The sequence below is a fragment of the Macrotis lagotis genome, chromosome 3 (genome assembly GCF_037893015.1).
Source record: "Macrotis lagotis isolate mMagLag1 chromosome 3, bilby.v1.9.chrom.fasta, whole genome shotgun sequence".
In the NCBI taxonomy this organism is placed as follows: domain Eukaryota; kingdom Metazoa; phylum Chordata; class Mammalia; order Peramelemorphia; family Peramelidae; genus Macrotis; species Macrotis lagotis.
This window is the reverse complement of record NC_133660.1, coordinates 199,431,669-199,454,161: the sequence shown is the minus strand read 5'-3', so window position 1 is coordinate 199,454,161 and position 22,493 is coordinate 199,431,669. Positions and strand designations below refer to the sequence as shown.

General features: G+C 31.0%; 1 protein-coding gene across 2 annotated transcripts in view; it reads left to right on the top strand.

The window, feature by feature from the left end:
* Positions 1-22,493, top strand: part of SLIT2 (slit guidance ligand 2) — a 388,308-nt gene that overhangs the window by 232,557 nt on the left and 133,258 nt on the right. For both annotated transcript variants that reach the window (XM_074229717.1, XM_074229716.1), the window contains exons 7-9: positions 4,359-4,430; positions 7,535-7,698; positions 10,042-10,180. In XM_074229717.1, coding sequence (XP_074085818.1) covers positions 4,359-4,430; positions 7,535-7,698; positions 10,042-10,180 — 375 coding nt within the window. The remainder of the gene's footprint in view (positions 1-4,358; positions 4,431-7,534; positions 7,699-10,041; positions 10,181-22,493) is intronic.

The following is a 22,493-nucleotide window of genomic DNA, read 5'->3' as shown; positions in this document are numbered from 1 at the left end:
CCCTTGTCTTTTCCTTAAATTTTAATATATACTTGAATTTTTATTGATAACAAATGCAAATGAAGAAAAACAAATGTATAATAAACAGTAAGAAAAACATCTTAATTTTACCAAGATTTCATACCTATAGTGATTTTATTTTGTGATTCATTAAAACTTTGATTGATATCTATTTACCTATAGTAAAAGAAAAAAAACCCTGATATTATTTAATGGAATGGTAAATTGGAAAGAGCAGTGACTCTGAAAAAGAGGACCCTACTTCTGTCACTTATACCTTTTGCAAATCACTTAACCTCCATGAGACTTGGTTTTCTCACTTGAAAAATAAAAAGTTTGTATCAGATGGTTTCTTAGGTTCATTCAAGCATGTATGATCTTATGATTCCATGAAAGAGGAAATGTAATAATTAAGAGAAATAGAAAGTATTTATAACAATGATCTGAAGTAAATCAAAACATGATCATTGAAATTCATATGGAAGGAAGACTCTTGAGTTTCTGTTTGCTCGGGGGATTTGTATTCCCTTACCTTCACACAAGAATTATCAGAGATAGGTGTTTTTCTCCCTTACTTTCCTAGAAAGGAAATGTATCATTATGTGCAGAATCAGCAAATTCCTTTGTGTTTTTAATATTTTTTTCTATGTCAGCACACTTTTCAGTTTAGAAATTTGTTTTGGCAAACCATAAGACAATAAAGAGAAGGATATGGATGTTTTAGCCATAAGCCATCGATGATGAGTAATACACGTGGACCAAGCATTGATGCTAATACTGATTATGAAAAGAAGTAGAGATTTCTCAAGAGACAAAATGGGATTTTCCACTGCATACTTCACTATATTCTGATGTCTTGGGGTACCACAGTTGGAAAAGAAACATTATTGTAAAGATATAAAAACTTCTTTATATAATAAATTTATTCCTAACTTTTTTTCTCATAAATTAGGAGATTGCAAAATGAGGCATTGAAAATAAAACTTATTGTTTGGAATTTTTTTGAAAGAAGTAAAATGTATACATGAGAGCATCTGGTGAATTAGAACTATGTTGAAGCAAACTTTGATAATTCAGCACCAAAACCCTAACATTAATCACAGTTATTTCTCTGCTCTAACTGCACTATCTATAATCATTAGAAGTCATCTACATCTCTTATTCAAGCATGCTATAGGATAACTGAAGATCCTAGATTTTCCTTGATTCAGGAAAAAAGTATCTTTAATGTAATGAAGCTTTGTGAACGTGCCTCTGAACGGTGTCCAAATATTGAAGATATCATAGAATAAGTTTTCCATATTGTCCATTCTTATCTGAAAAACAAATATGGAAGACATGATCACCATAGACTATATACAGTCACAAGTGTTGCCTTCCCCAGAGCAAAAATTAATTTTGCTTCTGATCTAATGTCTTCATAAAGAAGAATATTTTTTAAAACAATCTAAACATTGAAAGCATCGTTAGGGTATGGCTTAAAAATCTTATCAAACCAACTAATGTAAGATGGAAATAAAATATAAGTAATATTACCTTGATTTCAATTTAGAATATATGAACATTAAGTTTATTGTCAAATCAAATGCAGAATATGCTTAAGTCCTTTTTCTCTATTGAAGATTTCTCTGCGCACCTTGAGTAAAGAACTAGCACTTTTTAAAAATTATATAACTTTCTGAATAGAATATATGTTATGTCATTTAAATTTTTATATGTCACTCTCCTTGTCTATAGAGAAGAGATTATGATGATGATGATGATAATAATAATAATAATAATGATAATGAAAATTGAGCTGCCTAACTAATAGATTATTGTAAGGAAAGGGATTTGAAAGTATTTAATGACTATATGAACATGTTCTATATTATTCATAATTATTACTTTTATTATTATGCATGATATTGTATTTGCTTATTATTAGCACAAATATAATTTTATAGAATATCATTATTACAATTAGTACATGACAACATATTTTACAATTAGTACAAGACAACATATTTTGCTTTGTTTCTTTAATTAAAGCAGAAAATTTAAGGAGGGTTTTCAAATTGATGTTGCCTAGATTTGATCATCAGAAAACATTTATGAAATACTTAAATTTGTTTGTATAAAAAATAGTTATAACACATTAAAAATAAAAGTGTTTAATTTATTCTGGTAATTTTCTGATTTGTTTCACAAAATCATATTTTAGCATGTTAGTTACTCTGAAAATGTTCATTAGTGTTAGATAATCCTAAATTTCTTGGATTTTCATAGTAGAAAAAGAAGTTATTTAATCAATTCAATTCCTTTAGATTTTATATGTAAATCTCCCTAATAGACATTATTTATTATATTTTTCTACGTTTTATTAATTATGTAGGGATAAAATGGTATAGTTTCTGGAGAGGTGGTCTCAGAGTCAGGGAAATACAACATGTTAACCTGGCTCTTTACTTCCCAGTGGCCCAGGGAACTTTTAAGTTGCACATCTGCATTGGGAAAGGAAGATCTTTATTGTGAGATTTTTCATAGAAGGTATTTAACATACATTTGTTAAATCTAAGATCTTTTTTAAACATGTATTTGCTTCTCTATGAGTTACTATACTAAACATGAGAAAGACAAACATAAAAATAACTACACACTTTCTTTAGAGAGCTTATGAGCTTAAAGAGACTCCCACAATTAATAAATAGGAAGTGAAATTCATTGGTGAATCAGAGAATGGCATGAGTATGTGTATGAATGCATAGCATATATGAGAGAAATGACAATATTCACTCATAAACTGCATTATTAGAGCAACACCTGATATTTATTCTACTGTTACAATGACTCTAACCACCCAACCCTTCTTGTGTTTGGTATACCCTTGCTTGCCATCAATCTTGCTCTCTGTCAACCTTACTCACCATCAACATTGCTACTATGCCACCATCTTCATCAGCACCCTGCATAGGAACAACCACTTGATCTTTGGAGAGAATTAGCTAGATTAATGCCTAAGCTATGTAAACCTTTGCCAAAAGTTTATAAAAATATAATTTCATTTCATCCCATGTAACTCAAGCATTTTACCATAAATATTGATGTTTTATATCAAGATCGAATAGTGACCAATTTCTTGAGCAGAGAAGTTAAAAAAAACTTTATAAATAGACTTTTTGTATGCCCATTGTAATTAATTGCAAATTTGGTAAATTTAAAGCCATATGACTTAATTATGTAGCTAGTACATGAGTATTGACTAAAATTTTACCTTTCTGGGAAGTGCTTGAAAACCAAGTATGATTTGATTTGTTATGGGATACCAGTGATTTTAAACAAACTCAGCCCTTTCCCTAGACAAAATAATGGTAGTCCTTTGAAAAAAAAATAAATTATGCACTAATTATTGTTTTTTACTCATTTTTATTAATTCATGTTTAGCTTAAAAAAATTTTATTGATGACAAGTGCTGTCACTCCCCAAGGACTCTAACTCCAACTCCCATTCCATCTTAGCAGTACCCTCCCTTGAAACACAGTCAATACAGTAGTTATGACTGACACTGACTGAATTCTTTATTTCATACTAATATTCAAATCTTTGACCAAAAGATAGGAGTCATACTTCAGAAAAGTTCCTTTTAAATCTTGATTGGTTTCTGCATTGATGAAAATTTAGAAATCTTTCATTGTTGATTTTCTTTACAGTATTGTAGTCATTATGTGAATTATTTTCCTGATTCTGCTTCCATTTATTATATTTCATTGCTTTCATATGACACGTCATTCAACTATTCCCCAATCGATCTATATAGATATTGACTGTCCATTCCATTTTTGTAACTGCATAAAATATAGCACACATATATGTACATACAATGTATGTTTGATGTTATATATATGTCATGTGTATGTTATATATCACATATAGAAATATATGATGATCCATATATACACATTTATATAGCTTCTCTACATACATATATATGTATACACATATTCTATCTTCACGAATAGATTTTGACCTACAACATTTACCATTATTCCCATCATCTTTGCTATCATATGAAACTCAATAGATAAAACAGACATTATAGACATCCAGATACTTGTGTAGTAATACATGCTATATTAATGCCATGTATATGGGTTTACCTGAAATAAGTATTTAATAGTTCAAAATATAAATTGATAATATAATTTCCAAAAATGATCAACTTGCCTACAAAATGCCAGTCTATGTCTCTTCAGGAAAATTGGTCATCAAATATTATTGCTTCAGGTTTTTTCCTCCTAGAACTGGAAATATATTAATATGTATTTTGTTTTTTGTCTTTATTTCTGAAATTATCTAATTTATTTCTTCATGTTTTACAGCACACTCAACAATAACAACATTACTAGACTATCAGTGGCAAGTTTCAACCATATGCCAAAACTTAGGACATTGTAAGTAGTCACTGAAAAACTGCATGTCAGTTTATTCTATTCAAGAGTTTAATTTTGATGTAAGGGTACTACCATAAAGGGGATTGTTTGTGTGTGCTTTTGTGTTTGTGTGTGTGTGTGTGTGTGTGTGTGTGTGTGTGTGATGAAAGAGAAGGAAATAGATAAATAGATATGGGCTGTTCTCTCAATTTCAAAGTTCCTTTTTTAAAATATTGAATTTGAGGATGATGAGAAATGCTTTTCTTTAAACTTTTGTATCACTTGGCATTTCTTTAAGAAATGAAAGACCTTTTGATTGGGTGCCATAAATGATGAATGAGAAATATTTATTTATAATTTTATTACCATTCTGCAAGAAGGTCTAATCAAACCTAACTAACCCTCTAACATCCTTTGTGACATAAAATTAAGAGCACACCCCTACAGCACTGTTATAAGTAAAGCAGTATTGGCACTTATATTTAAAAAAAAAAAAACTTCTTTAGGAGTTATAGCATAGACATTAACATGCCTTTGAAGCTAACTGAAAGATAATTTTCAAAGACAAGGTTAGTCTTTGTTACATTTCAGTGAGAAAGGCTCCCTAAACGTAGGCATTGATTATTTTTTGCTACAGTAGAAAGTGTACTATATGTTGCATCAGAGGATCCTGATTTGAATTCTGGCCCTGCCTTTTTTAGTGTGATTTTTATAAGTCACTGAACTTCTCAGGCTTCAGTTACCTCATTGATAAATGTAAGGAGTTGTACTGGACTAGTTCTAAGGGTTTTTCTAACACTAAATTTATTATCTTATATGTCTCAAAATTGTCTTGGCCTAAAAAAAGCAATATTTTTTAAAATTTGCATGAAATCATTGCCAGAAGCCTTTTGTTTCTTTTTTGTCAAATGTAATTGAATATCTCCCAAAGGGGTATTTTTATTTACTATCAGCATACATTTAAAGTAGAAGAGAATATAAACTTAAAAGGCTTACACAAATGTATCATATATTGAATTAAGTATCATTTTATTTATTTGTATCAATTTTAATATTTTTGAATGAGATTATTTTAAATTCATATAGATGTTATTATAATCTCCCAGATCTATGAACCTTCATTATTATATACAGAAATTTAAAAATAAGCTAATGCAATTCATCTGGACTATTCTATGAGAAACTATCAAATCTAAAACTGATTGTTCAATTCATCTAAATGACATATATTATGTTTTTATAGAATTAATATATTGTGCCCCTTATTTGATCCAATATAATTTAAGGAAAAGAATACTGCAGTTGCAGGCAAGAAACCTAGATTTAAAAGCAAACTCAGGCACTTGCTAGTTATTTTACATCTTTAAATCTCAGTATTTTTCATCTATGTAAATGAAAAGACTCAGTTAAATGAATGGTAGAAATGAATGGCTACAAAGTATAGTCAAAAGAGTCATGGGATTGTGATTAGGAGGCACCAGAGTTCAAACATTGTCTAGTGGTGTGATTGTGGATAAATCATTTTCTGATTTAACCTCTTAACCTGTACCCATAATACCTTTCTTGAAATTTTGCTTTGTTAAGTGCTTTGAAAATCATAAAGCACTATATATAATCATCAATTAATATTATTTCTAAGACTTTGTTGAATTCTCTTGTTCAGAACAACTGTTTTGTTGTTCAATCATGGTTTTAAAAGATCTATTCAATAGATTCTTTGTGATTTTTAAAATGTAACTAGGGAACTACTGGAGCCTATTAACTTACTATCATTTTTGACATTGTATACTCATTTTAAATTCAATTGTGCATATTCAAATCAGCATGATTTGTTTGATATTCTGCAAGAACAATTCAGGTAGAGATTTTCCAACACATACATTTGGGTTTCAAAAATGAGACACTTAGAACTCAAATGGAAAAATAACAAAGGTTATCCTAATGTCACTAATTTGGTCCCAGAGAGTGCCTTCTCTTTAGCAGAAGGTTCTGTGTTGTACCTTATGTGTTATTATTCCTGTTTCAGTAAGACTGGAAGCAATCTTGCTTAAATTTAAATTTCTCCACTTTGGTTGGTTTATCATTCCATAGAATTAATTAATGTCATTTTTAAGTGCCATTTTATGGTCAAATTAACTTTCTGGATGGAGTTCCATGTTTTAAAATGCATTACTATTATTCAGTTAGGATTGAACACATCAGCAAAAAAAGTTCTAATATGACATTGCTCTGTCATGGACAATTCTGGAAAGAAGACTTTGATTTATAGCTTGGGATGTCTTTTTCTTTAGTTTGAGAAAACATAAAAGCCAGTTTAAAGTAATTTACCTAATTTAATGAATACATTTGTCTTATATTTTATTAATGGTGGAGTGCTTTTTGCCACTTGGAAAGGAGCCATGGTCTTGTGTAGCTCTCTGCCAACAGAGAAGCAACTTACTTAATTCCTTCACTGGCTGCCATTTGTGTCTTTGAATTTCAGGCTCTGCTTTGAGTATGGGTTCCCAAGAGCCAAGAGCAGCTAATCCCCTTTTCTATGATTAAACAAAAAGGAAGGAAATCAGAAAAGGGACGTGAAAGAAGTGTTTCATATTGAATTATTATTCTGTCTTGTTCAGCAGAAAATGCATGTGACCTGCTAAAAAGGATTTTGTAAGCAGTTTCTATAGAGACTAATAATGGCAAGACTCACTGATATTTCTAATTGGAAGCCAAATCTTTTATTAACATTCCCCCCCCCTTACTGTCAGTATGTTACCATTGTAGAGCAATTTATTTTAGACTTTTGTCTCCTCACCCCCATACAAAGGTCCAAGTTAAAGAATTCCATAACTGTTTTCAAGTTCTTATAAAAATTTTTAGTTCAAAATGAAGAAAAAGGAAAGAAACTATAGAAAATTCATATTGTTAGTAAATATTAAAAAATTAAGCTAATTATATTTTGACTTGCTTGTTTTTATGCACTGGGATGTTAATAAATAATTCCAACCAGGCAAGGTCTCTGATTAAAGTTTTAAAAGATTGATTTTCATTAAAAACTTATTAATAAATCCTCAACATCATTGAAATATAATCTTTTGTTTTTCTTATAATTTAAACATAATGACTTGTTTCCTTTCATTTAGTCGACTTCACTCCAACAACCTCTATTGTGACTGCCACCTGGCCTGGCTCTCTGAATGGCTCCGTCAAAGACCTCGAGTTGGACTCTATACTCAGTGTATGGGTCCATCTCACTTGAAGGGCCATAATGTAGCTGAAGTTCAGAAACGTGAATTTGTCTGCAGTGGTAAGGAAGAATATTATTTTACTACTTGCATGTGGTTTTGTGGGCAGATTCTGTCTTTGATAAATCCTTTAAAAAATGTAATGGATATCACTAATGTGCATTTGTGCACTAATCCTTCTCTCCTTTTAAATGAATTTTCTTGGATGATATTAATGACCTCTAAGAAATTTTATGATGTTTTGTCAGTACAAAGATGTAAATAATTCACATTTTTATTTATTTTTAAAATTGAATGTAACTAGTGTACAAAATGAGGGAAGGGGAATGAGTTAATTCATGGATTAGGCTTATGTTTGCATTTCAATTGCAGAGAATAAGCCACTTTTTTTAATTTAAGTAAAACCTGATGTGTGGATAAAGAGTATTACATAGTGTTGGCTAATCTGAAAACCCTGCCAAGGTGTATGGAAATTTAAATATAGTTTTAAAGAGCTGAGCTATTTTTCCTTTGAATGCAAACAGTTTCAGTTAGGATAGAATATCTCACTTAAAACTAATGACAATGAAAATCATTTTAAATGTATGTATATTATCTCTGTTCAAATATCTAATATATATATATATACACAAATATATATGAAAAAGGGACATCATGTTTGCATCTCTTATCAATCTAAAGCATATTTAAGATATTTTAATAATACTTTAAAAATTCTTATCACTCTAAATGCTACTTGATATACTGATGGATTCATTTTGGAGGAGGAAAATGTGAGCTGGCTTCTTTTTCTACTTTCAAAGAATAATAAATTACAAGCTTGAAAAGATCTCAGAGACCCTCAAGTTCGATTCCCTCATTTTACAGATGAGGAAACTGGAGGATAAAGAGTTAAATGCTTAGCTTTATTAATGGTTTTTAGGTTATCTGACTAAATAAGTGTCTGAGGTAGGTTTCAACTCAGGTCTTCCTGCCTCAATCTATTGACCTTCCATTGCATTTCTTAGATATGTGCATTTTCAAGTATTTTGCATGACCTCAAGAAAAACCCTCAAACAATGCCTTAGTGATATTTCAATTCACATGAATATTTATTGCAATGAATGAAATGACTAACCATTCTTTACTAACCACTTTTCTCTCTACTTTTTTCCTTCCTTTTTTTTCCTAGATGAGGAAGAAGGCAAGTTCTCTCTCTCTCTTTTTAAAACAAACACTTAGAATACATTTATGTATGTATGTGTATATATATATATATATATATATATATATATATATATATATATGAAATATGTGAAAATGTATATATAGATAGATTGTTTAAAATGATTGGAAACAGTAAATTTCCAGTAGTCACTATCCAATGCTTCATCACTGCAGTGGCCATTTTCATGGAGGTTATCCATATGACGTCTCTGAAACGCTTCAATAATTACCTTTGATTCTTACTTCTATTTGAGGGAGTTTAGTATACAATAAGAAAATATGGGTATGAAAGAATTGGCTATCATCCTGTTATTAATGTAAATTATATCACATTTTCTAAATAAGATGTTATCCTATGTAGGTTATAAGAAGAAATAATAGTACTTTATAACCATATATTTATGGATATATATATATATGTGTGTGTGTGTGTGTGTGTGTGTGTATGTGTGTGTGTGTGTGTGGTTATAAAATCATATATATATATGCATACATACAAAAATATATATGTATGTATATATATATATTTGGCACAGGAGCAGGATTAAAATTAGATTATCAATGACAATGGACTAAATCTCTGTGTTTTCAAAATTTTGAATGGTGAAATCTGTATCTACCATTAGTTTAAGGAGTAGTATGTTGTAATTTAGCAGTATAACTTCTATATTCATAAAGCAATCTTTAAGTAAGGTTTTGCTGTCCATACATATTGCTATATTGTTGTATAATTGGAACACTATTATGGGAAAGACAAAAAAAAATAGGCACAGAAATGAATTTAGACTCAGATCTAAAAATTTAATTTATGTAAATATTTTTATTTTTGAGAACGATTACTATTTTACCTGGAAATTTAGTTGTGAATTTTAATTTATTATTTATTGGGATTAATCCAATTTTTGGACTATTACCTATTGACATAAATAATTATATTTCATAATTTGTATATTGCTTCAGTACAGTTCAATACAATGATACTACACTTGAAAGCAAATCATGTGTACAAAGTTCTGTAGGGATGCTGAATAGAAAGTTTAAATGAGACATTGTCCTTACACTTTCACTAACATTGTAATATGGTGAAGGGAGATAAAAGGAACTTTTATTTTCTTAGCTGCTATCATTCAATTAAATCTACATCCTCAAGAATTTTTCAGTAAAGATGATTAAGCAATAACTGCCAATTTATTTTTCAGGTCACCAGTCATTTATGACGCCCTCTTGCAGTGTGTTACATTGTCCAGCTGCTTGCACCTGTAGTAACAATATTGTGGATTGTCGTGGAAAAGGTCTTACTGAGATACCTACCAATCTACCAGAAACCATCACTGAAATGTATGTCATTTGATTTTTCTATTATTATTTCATTTTTTGTCGAGTTTCAGTACTTATCTAATCATGATTATTTGTGGGAAATCTGAGGCATTATCTAAAGGGTACCCGAAGGATCACCCAAAGCACATCTTGCTTTTAGATTCTTCTTGACATGTGGTCGACACGAAGGGGATCTTTACCTCCCTTCACTGGGGGAGGATGCGCATCTACAACTTTAGAAAGGGAGGATAATGCTTTATATTAATCTTTCTAAGAAAGGATGTGACAGGGGTAGATAGGTGGCACAGTGGATAAAGCACTGGCCCTGGAGTCAGGAGTACCTGGGTTCAAATCCGGTCTCAGACACTTAATAATTACCTAGCTGTGTGGCCTTGGGCAAGCCACTTAACCCCATTTGCCTTGCAAAAAACCTTAAAAAATAAAAGGATGTGACAGATGCCTAGTATAGGATGAGTTATATGAAGAAAATTGAACAAGAAGCAACTGAAGCTGTTTGGCTTTCCATCATCTCCTGAATAAAAATTTCATGATATGGCTTGTAATTTTTTGAGAGTTGTGCATTTTTTACAACCTACTATCATCCAAGCAATACATTATTTTTTAAATTAGTTTTTTTGTCTTTTTTTAACATTACCATAATTCTTCCAGTACCCATCTTCCTTCTCTCAGAGTATCATCCTATATAGCAATTATTATTTTTACAGACAAAAAAATAGAAGGGAAAAATCAGCAAAACTGATTATTGAAATGAAAAAGTCTGAAAATAGGTAGAATGTATAATGAAAAGAAATGTAATGAAAATATGCACAATGTAGTTTTCCCAGTTGGGAAAGTGATCTCTTTTCATATCTCTTCTTTTGAATTATTCTTGTTCTTTATAATTTTGCAATATTCACTTTATTTTTTGAATTTGTTCTTTCAATTTACAATGTTTTATTTGCTTATATTGCTTTCTTGCCTCTGCTTACTTGATTCTCAGTGCATGTGAATATTTCTATGCTTTTCTGTATTTGTCAATTTTTCACTTCTTGCAACACAGTATAATATTCAACTACATTCATGTATCAATGTATGTTCAGCTGTTTCTCAATTAGAGATCATCTACATTGTTTCTCATTCTTTGCAATCAAAGAAAGTGTTAAAATGAAAAATACTTCAGGATCTGTGAAGATTTTCTTCTTATCAATATCCTCTTTAGGATTTAAGCCTAATTATGGACACTAGGTCAAACAGTCTTTACATTTGAGTCAATTTATTTGCATAATTTCAAGCTTCTTTCAATAATGACTGTACTGATTCACTGTTCAACCAATAATGCATTAGTGTGCCTGTTTTTCCTCACCCCCTCCAAAACTGACTATTCCCAATAGTCAGATTCCCTATTTTCTCATCTTTGCATAGGTACATTTTAAAATCAGTAACACCACTCAAGAAAACTTTGATATCACAATGATATTAACCAAATTGCTAGAGAAGAATGAAAAATTGTGACTGAAAATACATTTCCAAAAGCTTAATATTTCCAAAATATAAAATAGTCATTTTCACAAAGCTAACCCAAAAATTATTTAAACATTAAAATTCCACTTAGTAAGATTGCTTTCAATATTAAATAAACAATTTCATCAAATTCTTTTCTACAAATTGATTATATTTTATTAAATTAATTTTTAAGGCTCAAGTAAAATATACTTACTATTCAAGATACCACAACATTAAATAAATGGAAGGTATTTATGAATGTTACTGTATTTGATATAGTGCTAAAATTAATTTAAATGACAAAAAAATTAAATTCTAGCTAGAAAATCTGTCCATATGAAGCAACCAATTAAAAAGTGCCATTTTGCACATTTTAGAGTTATATATATTTTGTAATAAAGTGCTTTATGGTATGTGCTTTTAAATATATCATTATATATGATTATTTTGTTTAATAAAAAATGAAAGGACATAAAAGTAGGGCATGAATTAGATTTTGAAATAGGAATAAGATCACTATTGGTAGAGGAGATATAGGAAGCATTTCAAGTGAGAAAAACAGCATGAGACAAAGATATCAAGGAGAATGAGCATGTTGCTTGATGGATACATAAAGGATCATGAATAGAGCCAAGTGTTCATTTTGGAGAAAGAATGATAAATGGTATATGTAAAATGATAAATAAACACAATTGTGAGAACATTGAAATTTAGTTTGAGCACTTTGATTTTAATATTGCAACCATTTTCCTTAGGCATGGAAATACATGATGAAATTGGGGGTTTTTTAGGGTTTTTTAAGGTGTTTTTTTTTTTTTGCAAGGCAAATGAGGTTAAGTGAGTTGCCCAAGGCCACACAGCTAGGTAATTATTAAGTGTCTGAGACCGGATTTGAATCCAGGTACTCCTGACTCCAGGGCCAGTGCTTTATCCGCTATGCCACCTAGCCACCCCCAAATTAGTTTTTTTTAAGGAAAAATATTAATACATAAGTTGTGGACGATGGATTGATTGGACCAGACACAGAAAGAATAGTTTATAGTTGATAAAAATAGGCCAACATGACATAATAATGAGTTTTCCACATGTAGTGATAGTGAAAATGGAAGTGAGAATTATGAAAAATTTTGTAATATGAATTTATAGGGTTTAGTGAAAAATCATTTATAAAAGGTAAGGGAAATTGATAAATAATGACTCAAGAGTTTTGTGTCTCAGAGATTAAGAGAATTAGCAGAAGTGAAGAAGAGTTGAGAGACAGAACTTTTAGAGCCATATAGATTCATATTTAGACAAAGAACCATAGAGACTTGAAATTAAACTAACAGTGGATATTCATTAGATAACACTCTGAAGGTAATGACAAATTGGAGTGAGTGATTAGGATAAGAAATCCAGATATAGGAATCATTAGAATATCCATGAGTTAAAAAACAAGAAAGGAAATCCAATGGAATGAATGTAGGAAGGAAGATTGGGTGCAGGATGAGAGGGCTAAATCATGCAGGAAATGTACTTAGTGAATGAAGAAAAGGTGGAAGCAAAGGGTCCAAGAAAGAATTAATTATGAGATTATTTAGAGTGTGATATTCATAGAAGGCAAGAAGGACAAAGCTTTCAAGATTGCTAGCTAGTTAACAGTGTCAAATAATCCTAAAACAATAAGGAAGAGCATATGCTTATGGTCTAGGGTAGCCATCAGGGAGTTGGTGGATAGCTTGGATTTGGGAGTTCTGAGATGCAGTAGGGATACTTCTGATTATATGTTTTTACTAAGTCCTGCACAGAATGATGCAGAGTACCACCAATCTGCCTTGACTGAGGCAGTGGGAAGAGGAAACATGTCAATATCAGAAAAAGGGAACAAGTTAAAGTTTATTTATCAAACAGTATTGGAATATTAGGATCTTACCCATTAGTTGCTTCTTCATTTCTAGTCTGTGAGAGGAGGTGGAGGAGGAGGAGGAGTAGAAAATGTGGATTATTATTATTACTTTTATTGTGACTATACTTTAATGAAAAAGGAGCCAGTTGAAATACAGAAAGATTTACTCTATTAGAGAGGGAAAATTATGAGCAGAGGCAAGATTCCTCAGGATGTAGTAAGGAATAGGATCACAAAAACAGAAGACTCACTTCGGAAAATTGAGAGAAATTTCTTCCCCGGAGGCTGGACAAAGGGAGACTAGCCATAGAAACAGATATATGATGTGAAAATGACAGTTTTATAGAAGTTCATACTGAAAATACTTCCATATGCTTTGATCTGCAATGCAGTTCTCTTTTTGGTGGTTTATAGGCTTTATATAATAGTAGAATTTAATAGCATAAAACCTTTGCTTTTTTAATGTGCTTCTGGTTCCTGTTTTTTTTTTTCTTATTGCATTCACCGTGAATGAGAGTATTCAATAATCATTGTAATTACATTAATTCCTTTGGAAGACTATTTTTAGCTTTGAGAATTATCAGTTCAGATTTCTGTAAAATGAATATTTAGATTTCTTTACATTCATTTTATCTCCTTTTTCTTTTCTTTTTAATGAAGTATCAATCATACTTTCAGATCTACATGGAAAACTTTTGTATATCATGGGCACTACCTAACAAATATATCTACATAGACATTTTATAATGGCTGCAAAGTCCCTCATTATATTTATTTATGGTGTTATTGAGTTGATTATGGTAAATATGACTCCATTTGGAGTTTTCTTGACAAAGATATTGCCATTTCTTTCTCCAACTTTATTTTACATATGAAGAAACTGGGGCAAACAGGTTTAACTAACTTGATCAAGGTCACAAAGTTAGTGTCAGAGTCTAGATTTGAACTCAGGAAAATGAATCTTCTTGATTCCAAGACTAGTAATCAAGTCACTGAACCATCTGCCCATATAGGTTTTCCTTCTGTTCCTTTGAAGTTCTTTCTGTTTTATAGGACCAGGTCTTCCTAGATCTGCCATTACTTATTTTTCTCTTTCGTATCTCCTCTTCTTAAATCATTATTTTTCATTTTTCCCTGTTCTCATCTACATGATCTCCATTTATTTATCTTTAGGAAAGAAATATACTGATGGCCATATGCAAGTTAGATTTATTACACTTCACTTTTCAAGATGCCCATTCTGCTCTGAGCATTCTGAATAATTATATCTTCTTCCATAGTAAGATATAACTTTTCCATCCATTCTGCTCTAAGCAGTCTGAATAATTATATCTTCCTTCATAGTAAGATATAACTTTTCCATTTACTAAGTACACACTTAAAAGTATCTCAGCAGTTAGTAAAGATATTAGTAAAGATTTTCCCAGAAGATTTAGTGGACTTTGAATTTAATCATAGTGTGGACAATCTTGAAATATATACCAATTATTTGTTATTTTACACTGAATTTTTACACAATAAATTTATAGACTCCATCCTAAATATTCAAACAAGATATTAACTGGCATAGTTATGGAAACATAATAATAATAACAATACTAATAATATACAGTTTTCCTTAAATTTATCTTACTATAAAAGATATTTTCAGAGAATATACAGACCATTCTCACAAATTCCTTTAGCATTTAAGCATATTTGATAAAATCTTGCAAAAAAATGCATTCAACTTAGTGTATTATGGAATCTAATAGAAAATAGCATAATTAACAAGTCATTTTTTAAAGTTTAAAAGTGCAGTCATCCACCAAAATTAGTCACTTTTTGCATTCATTTGTTCTTTCTAATCAGAGGACTTGAGAATGTGACCCCATTCCAAAAATTCCTAGTACTTTTGCTATAATGTGATCATTTATATCTGAGGTATTAGACTCAAGACTAGCTACACATGCATTAGAAACAGCTAAAATTTAATTGGGTAATATTTAACAAAATAAATAAAAATATGACACAATGTAGATAAAATGGATTTTTTTTTGCTTAAAAGAAAAATTGATTTGAATGTAATAATGTAAACCAATAAGTGCCATATTCTTAAGGAATTCTGACAAGATTTCTGAAATTAAAAAAAAGGGTACATTTGTGCACTCTCACATTTACCAAGTGATTAGTAAGTGTTCCATGACTTCTTGATACTTATCTACCCCTATTTCTCCCTTTAAAAAGTTTTATTTGATTCCTCTAATTTAGTTCTCTTTTTCAGTCAGTTACTAAAACCCAATATGTTATCCTATCCATTATCTCACATCATAGACATAGCATTCATATATGAAACTATTATCAGAGATAACATGGATAATAAAAGAGTCCAGGATGAAGGAGATGAGAGTCTGAAATAAGATGGTAACCATGGAAATAGAAAAAAGGAAAGTTTCAAAAGCTTTTGTAGAGTTTGAATTAACCAGATTTAGTAATTGATGTGATTATGAGGGTATAGGTTCAAGTGTTAAGTAAATTAATTAAGGCTCCTAGGTTGCAAAACAAAGTGACTGAATTAATGGTGGGCTGCTGATAGAATTAAAAATCTTTCAGAGGGACAGGTTTTGAGGCTAACAATAAATTCAGTTTTGAAAACAGGGGATTTGAATTTCCTATGAAACATCCATGCTGAAATGTACAGCAGGCTATTGATGATGCAGTTCAAGAGAGGCAGCATACATCCCTGCAAAATAAGACTATTGTACTAGACCAATGGTGCCAAGCTCAAATAGAAATGATCCCTATAGCCATACATTGACTTAGAAAACTACATATTAACAATATTTATTCTATTTTTATTTACTTTCTTAAATATTTCCTAATTAAACTTAGAGGGCAAGTGGGTGGCACAATAGATAGAGTGCCAGGTCTAGAGTCATGAAGACTCATCTTCCTAAATTCAAATCTCTCCTCAGACACTTAGTATGTGATCCTGAGCAAGTCACTTGATTCTGTTACCTAAGTTTAACTGAAAATGAACTAGAAAAGAAAATGGCAAACCAGTCCAGTATCTTTGCCAAGAAATTCCCAAAAGGGGTGACAAAGTGTTGAACATGATTGAAATGACTGATGAACAGCAATTGCATTTTAGTACGGTTCTGGTAGCACTGGGAGTTTTTGTTGGGGCTATGGATGGTTAGTTTGACACCTTTGGAAAAGATGACCTCTAAAATTCTTTCTAGTTCTAAGTCCCAGTATCTTGGATAATCTTCTTAACAAGCAAAAGAGTATTGATTGTTCTTGTCCAAACAAAGAATGTGAAAAACAAATTAAGATAGGTGTAAAGACAAGAACATAATTAAAAATAACCTTTCCAAAATTCTTGTAGAGGATTCTATATGTTCACATTCATTCATTTAATAGCTATCCCAAAACTCACTTTAAACTTCATAAAGAGTGGGATCAGATCTTATTATTACGTAAATTCCCTACATTGCCTAAAATTCATTCATTAATTTATTTATTCAATGATCACTTAAATGAATTTTTCTATTTATTACTAAGCTGGATCTAAGGCAAATGTAAATATAAATAAGACATCACCCTCCCCTTCTGAATCCTACAATCTATTAAAATCCTATAGACTTCCAAGATAATAAAGATGTCGCACATGGAATGAATTCACAGTTTTTTTCTTGCCATTGTTGTTTGTTTAAAATAAGCTGAAACCTTAGTTTTGAAAACAAATGTCAACATTTTGGGATCATTGCAAGTGAAGGTAGGTAGGAGCAGTCTCTAGGATCCAGTTATGGAAATATAGCCCTAAAGGAAAGAAGGGAATGCTCATTATTGGGAAGTAGAACAATAATGAGAATAGACTGAAATTCACAATTTGGAATTGCTTCCCAGTAGTTTGAATCAAGGTGATGTAGTAGAAATAACGCTGCAATTAGAGGTAGGAGACTTGGATTTAATCCCATCACTTAATTCTGAATAGATATGTAATCATGAACATTCACTTAGACAGATTTATCTAATATGTAAAATAGACCTAACATTGCTTCAAAGAATCTCAAAGTTGGAAGGCTCTCTTATTGAAAGAACTTGTACTTGAACTAGCAATCATAAAACTGTGGAAAAGAATGTGACTTTTTTTAAGCTCCAAAGCACTGCACAAAATGTACATAATTATTAAATTAGTATTTATTAAGTACCTAGTGCACAAAAAACACTGGACTATACACTAAGGATATAAAGATTTTTAAAAAACACACTGGGCAACAAAGTTGCTCAATGGACCAGTCCTCAAATCAGGACTTGTTGAATTCAGTTGTGACCTCATTTGTTGTGTGACCCTGCTCAAGTGACTTAACACTGTCTTCTATTTCCTCATCTGTAAAATTGGTTGGAGAAGGGAATGGCAGATCTCTCCATTTTCTTTTCCAAGAAAACTGAAATAGAGTCAAGAGGAGACCCAAGTGAACATCAACAACAAACACATTTTTCTGCCCTCAGGGAGCCTATATTCTACCAGAGGAGGGCTATGATATTTAAATTAAATGTATGTTGAATTTCTTGAATATATTATTGAATGTTATTCATAGAAGTATCTAGAATATTGTTGAAAATAGTAACAATCTAGTCATTCAAAATAGGATCACCTTTACTTTTGGAAAATGGAAGAGGATAAATGTCTAAATTGTTAAGTAACTCCTCTTGAAAATCAATCTAGGAAGATACTTTCTTTGGAAAACCAAGGAGAATAACTCAAATTAACTGAATATGTCTACTTTCTATGCTTGACAAGCATAGTATTAGAATGTTGAATATTCATCGATTTATTCATTCAACAGATCATTATTATTAATCTATGATTTGGGAAAGAAAAAAAAAGTTCTTTAAGACATGACCCCTGACTTCAGTAAGCTCATTACCAAGTTCACAATCTAGTAAAGATTCATGGCTTATCAAAATACTATAAAATATGAAGATACTGAATATGTATATGAAAGATTTTAAAAAGTGCCATGTGTGATTGGAGATGGGATAGAGTAAGGAGCTTTCTTAATAGAGGGTTTAGATTGTATAGATTCATTTAATTCAATCAAGAAATTGCTCAAAAAAGGCTACATAATATGTTCTTAGACAAATTTTACAATTGATATCAAGACTTTAGTCATATTCTTAAATTTTGAAAGGTGTTCTATGAATCTCATATTTTAGTAGAGAGCACCGAAGCTCAGAGTCAGCAGGTATGAGTTACATTTTTTTTTCTACTAACTAGTTGACTGATGTTGGACATATTTCATCTTCAGTCTATTATGATTAAAATTATGAATATAATGCATATGTTTATGTGTATATGTATATAAATATTTGTGACCATGTTAGTATGTATATACAGAGAAAATTTATGATATCATAAATTTATAACTATAAAGGACCATAAGATCACTTGACTGCCATTTGTTTCACAGATACGGAAATTGTGATCCAGAAAATTTAAGTGACTTGCCCCAAATCAAACAGGTGGTATACTGGCAGAGTTAAGATTCAAGACCTGATGCTCTTGTCTTCAAACCTTGAGCTCTGATCTTGAAAAGCATGCCATTTTTTTCAGGAAACACCTAAAATATGTACTTTTTGGTGGCTTGATTATATGTTTAAAATTCTAAAGGATACTGATCATTAGGCTTTGGGAATTTGAAATTAATTTAAATTCTGTTAAGTATGTTCAATTTTTTTAAGGTTAAAATACTAAGATCAGGAAAATAGATTTTTTAAAAAGAACCAGTCATCTCAGCAAAGAACTTATTTAAAAAAGCAACAATTGGAAAATCTTAGAGAATGTAGACAATGTGATAGTAATAATTCAGGGTACAAATATTCTCTAAATTGTCAGAGGTATTTCCGAGGTCCACAATTAACTGAAGACTTCAAATATCAAAAGAATCCTGCTTTAAAATCCATTTGATTATATTGTATACATATGATATCACACATTTCAGGGGAGTTCTTTTGGCATTGAAATTAGAAGAAACATTCCTTAAGAGGAAGTACTTCAGATATACTTGTATAATAGCCTGGAGATTCCCTGAAGCAAAAGGAACATTGCAGCTTCCTCCCTTTCAAAAGACTGGCAGATGTTACCTATGATGAGAAATGTGTTGGCTACACATAGACGTTCCTGAGATTCAGAAGCTGGAGAGAATCCCCCTGCAGAAATCTATTTTCTGCTCTCTGACAGCTGTTTTTTCCATTGACTTTAAAGGCAGATGGGGAAAATGCAGAGTAGAACTGTGAGCTTTATTGCCATGTATAATTAGCATCTGTGCAGTGTTATACACACACACACACACACACACACAGACACATCATAGAGCTCACACATTTTTGTCTGTGTTGTGAAAACTCTTCCAAGCTTTCAAGATGATTTCTAAAGTAAGTAAATGTCACATTTCTAACAATTCAGGTCATTTATTTTGACAGTATGCCTGTGGATTTATACCTGTATAATTTCCATCACTCAGTCTGGAAAAAATAAATTTTAAATAGATATAAAAATACCGCTTACTGCATAAATGTTTAGTTTCTAATTTAGAGTTTAAATTGATAGTTATTCTGAGATTTACTCCTTTATCATATTACATATGAATAGAACTGTAGTATGTATAATGTTTAAATATATTTTAATTTAACTACTTCAGATCTAGCATGTGGAAGTTATTTTATGCAGTAAGTCAGTACAATTTAATTAGAAAGATATTGACTATCATTCATAAGAATCGAAAGCTAGTGAACTGAAAGTCATTTGAAATGAATGAGAATTGTCTAATGTCTTGGAAATTTGTCAAATGCTAGTCAGCATCTTTAGTTATCAAATTATGTTCTCAGTTGTAAACTTTAAAGATGTAAATTATCAAAAATAACTACTGGGAAATATATCATATATCACAATGCCTTTCTCACAAGATAATGTTCAAGAAGAAAATTTTAATATAGTAAACTATAGAAGTTAGAGCTATACACAAATAATGATGTCTCCTAATTAACATGTATAGACATGCAAGAACACCACTGGTCACTTGAAGAGGAGGGGAAAAATAATCCATTTTCAGTAATAAGTGTAGAGGATTCCTAGGGTGGAAAATAAGTTTGAGGAAAACCATTTAAATTGACTGATATCAATTTTACTTGATTATTTTTTTAAAGGACTTAAATTAGTAACAAGTACAATTTAAAAAAAATCAGTTGGGGGGAGGAATGGAGTCTGTGTGTGTGTGTGTGTGTGTGTGTGTGTGTGTGTGTGTGTGTGAGAGAGAGAGAGAGTGACAGAGAGAGAGAGACAGAGAGACAGAGAGACAGAGACAGAGACACGGGGAGAGAAAGGGAGAAGCAGAGACACAGAGACAGAGGGACAGAGGAAAAAAAGAGAAAAGCAGAGAGACAGGAGGGGAAGGGAGAGAGGAAATGTATATGGAAAAAATTGAAGTTTCTTTCCTTGATGAGTTTGAATGAATTCTTTGACGATTTATTTACTAAACTGCCTCCATAATCTTATCTCATACAGAGTAAATCTAAAATTTTGTTAGTCATTTTAAAAAGAAACTTAGGCTATTTCTTTGCTATTTGTGTAGATACATAGTGATGAATTGTTTTTAAGAAACTCATCAAATAAGTGAGGAAGAAAATCCACTGACCACTGTTATATCAGAATGCCTTGCCAAGGGTGGTTTATGAGCACCTTTCCTTTTACTAAAATTCATGTTCATCTTAAAACTCAAAATATTGAATCTTCCATGAAGGAATAGCACATACAATGCTTTTAATTATGGTGGATTTTGTCAGAAGCATGCAAATTTATTTTAGACATTACTCTATCGGTTTTAGTGACCCTGGCATGTATTTAATTAGATTCTTCACGGAAGGGTGGATACAAATTTGCACTCTGAAATTCAGCAGATTCTAGTCAGATAAGGCAGAAGATTAGAGGATAACAGAGCTGGAAAACATGAATTTCCTTTGCTTCCTTTGTGAACAAAGTGGAATACCCAATGGTTTTTCTTCTATGTTTATTTAAATTGATTCACCATTACTGTCTCCATTTTATGGTAGCCTTATTAAATGAGAAGTTTATACTGATATTAGTTATTTATATTATTTTACTGTTAGTAAACCCTTTAGACAGAAGTTCTTAAAAGTTTATTCCAGAATTGTACATTTGTCTATGAACAGGGCACTAAGAGGAAGACATTAATTCTGTTAATACTCTTCAAAATATTTTGCTTATATCTACCAATACTCACATTTTTTTTCCTCTTTGAAAATATGCATGCTTTTGAACAAAGAATCCATTACATGTATACTCTGGCCCTAATCTTTCATGGCCAAGACTGCTATATTTCCCCTTAAGATTCTAGGACACCCTGAGGAATTCAACTGTTTCTTCTCCACTCTCATCATTTGACCAGATTTAGGAGAGAGGTAGTGAAAGTAACTCACTTGAAGACATTTTTGATTTGTTATCTACCCTCATTTCAATGTTATTCAGTTTGAATTAGAAATATAGCAAGAGTCATTATAATCTCATTTTGCTACAAAGGAAGAAAAAAGAGAATCTAGGAAGCCAATGTTTTTGAAAAGAGGTTTATTTGAAAGATTAATGTGTCAGGGATGTAGGATGGCCAAATTCTTTAGCTTTTAAAATCCTATGACAAGAAATCATTCTGATCCATTGTTGTCCTGTTTAATTTTTATAAGGAGCTAAAGAAATGAAAATAACCTTTAAAAATTATTGCAGCCATATACCAAGCTAAAAATGATATATCCCTATGAATTCCATTTATACTAGCAAAATGGGAAACTGCAAAATGATCCAAATAGTAATACTGTATGCAATTAGAATTTTAGAAATCTTTTATTTTTGGTGTTTTAAAAGATATACATAAATAATCCAGGGGCATAAGT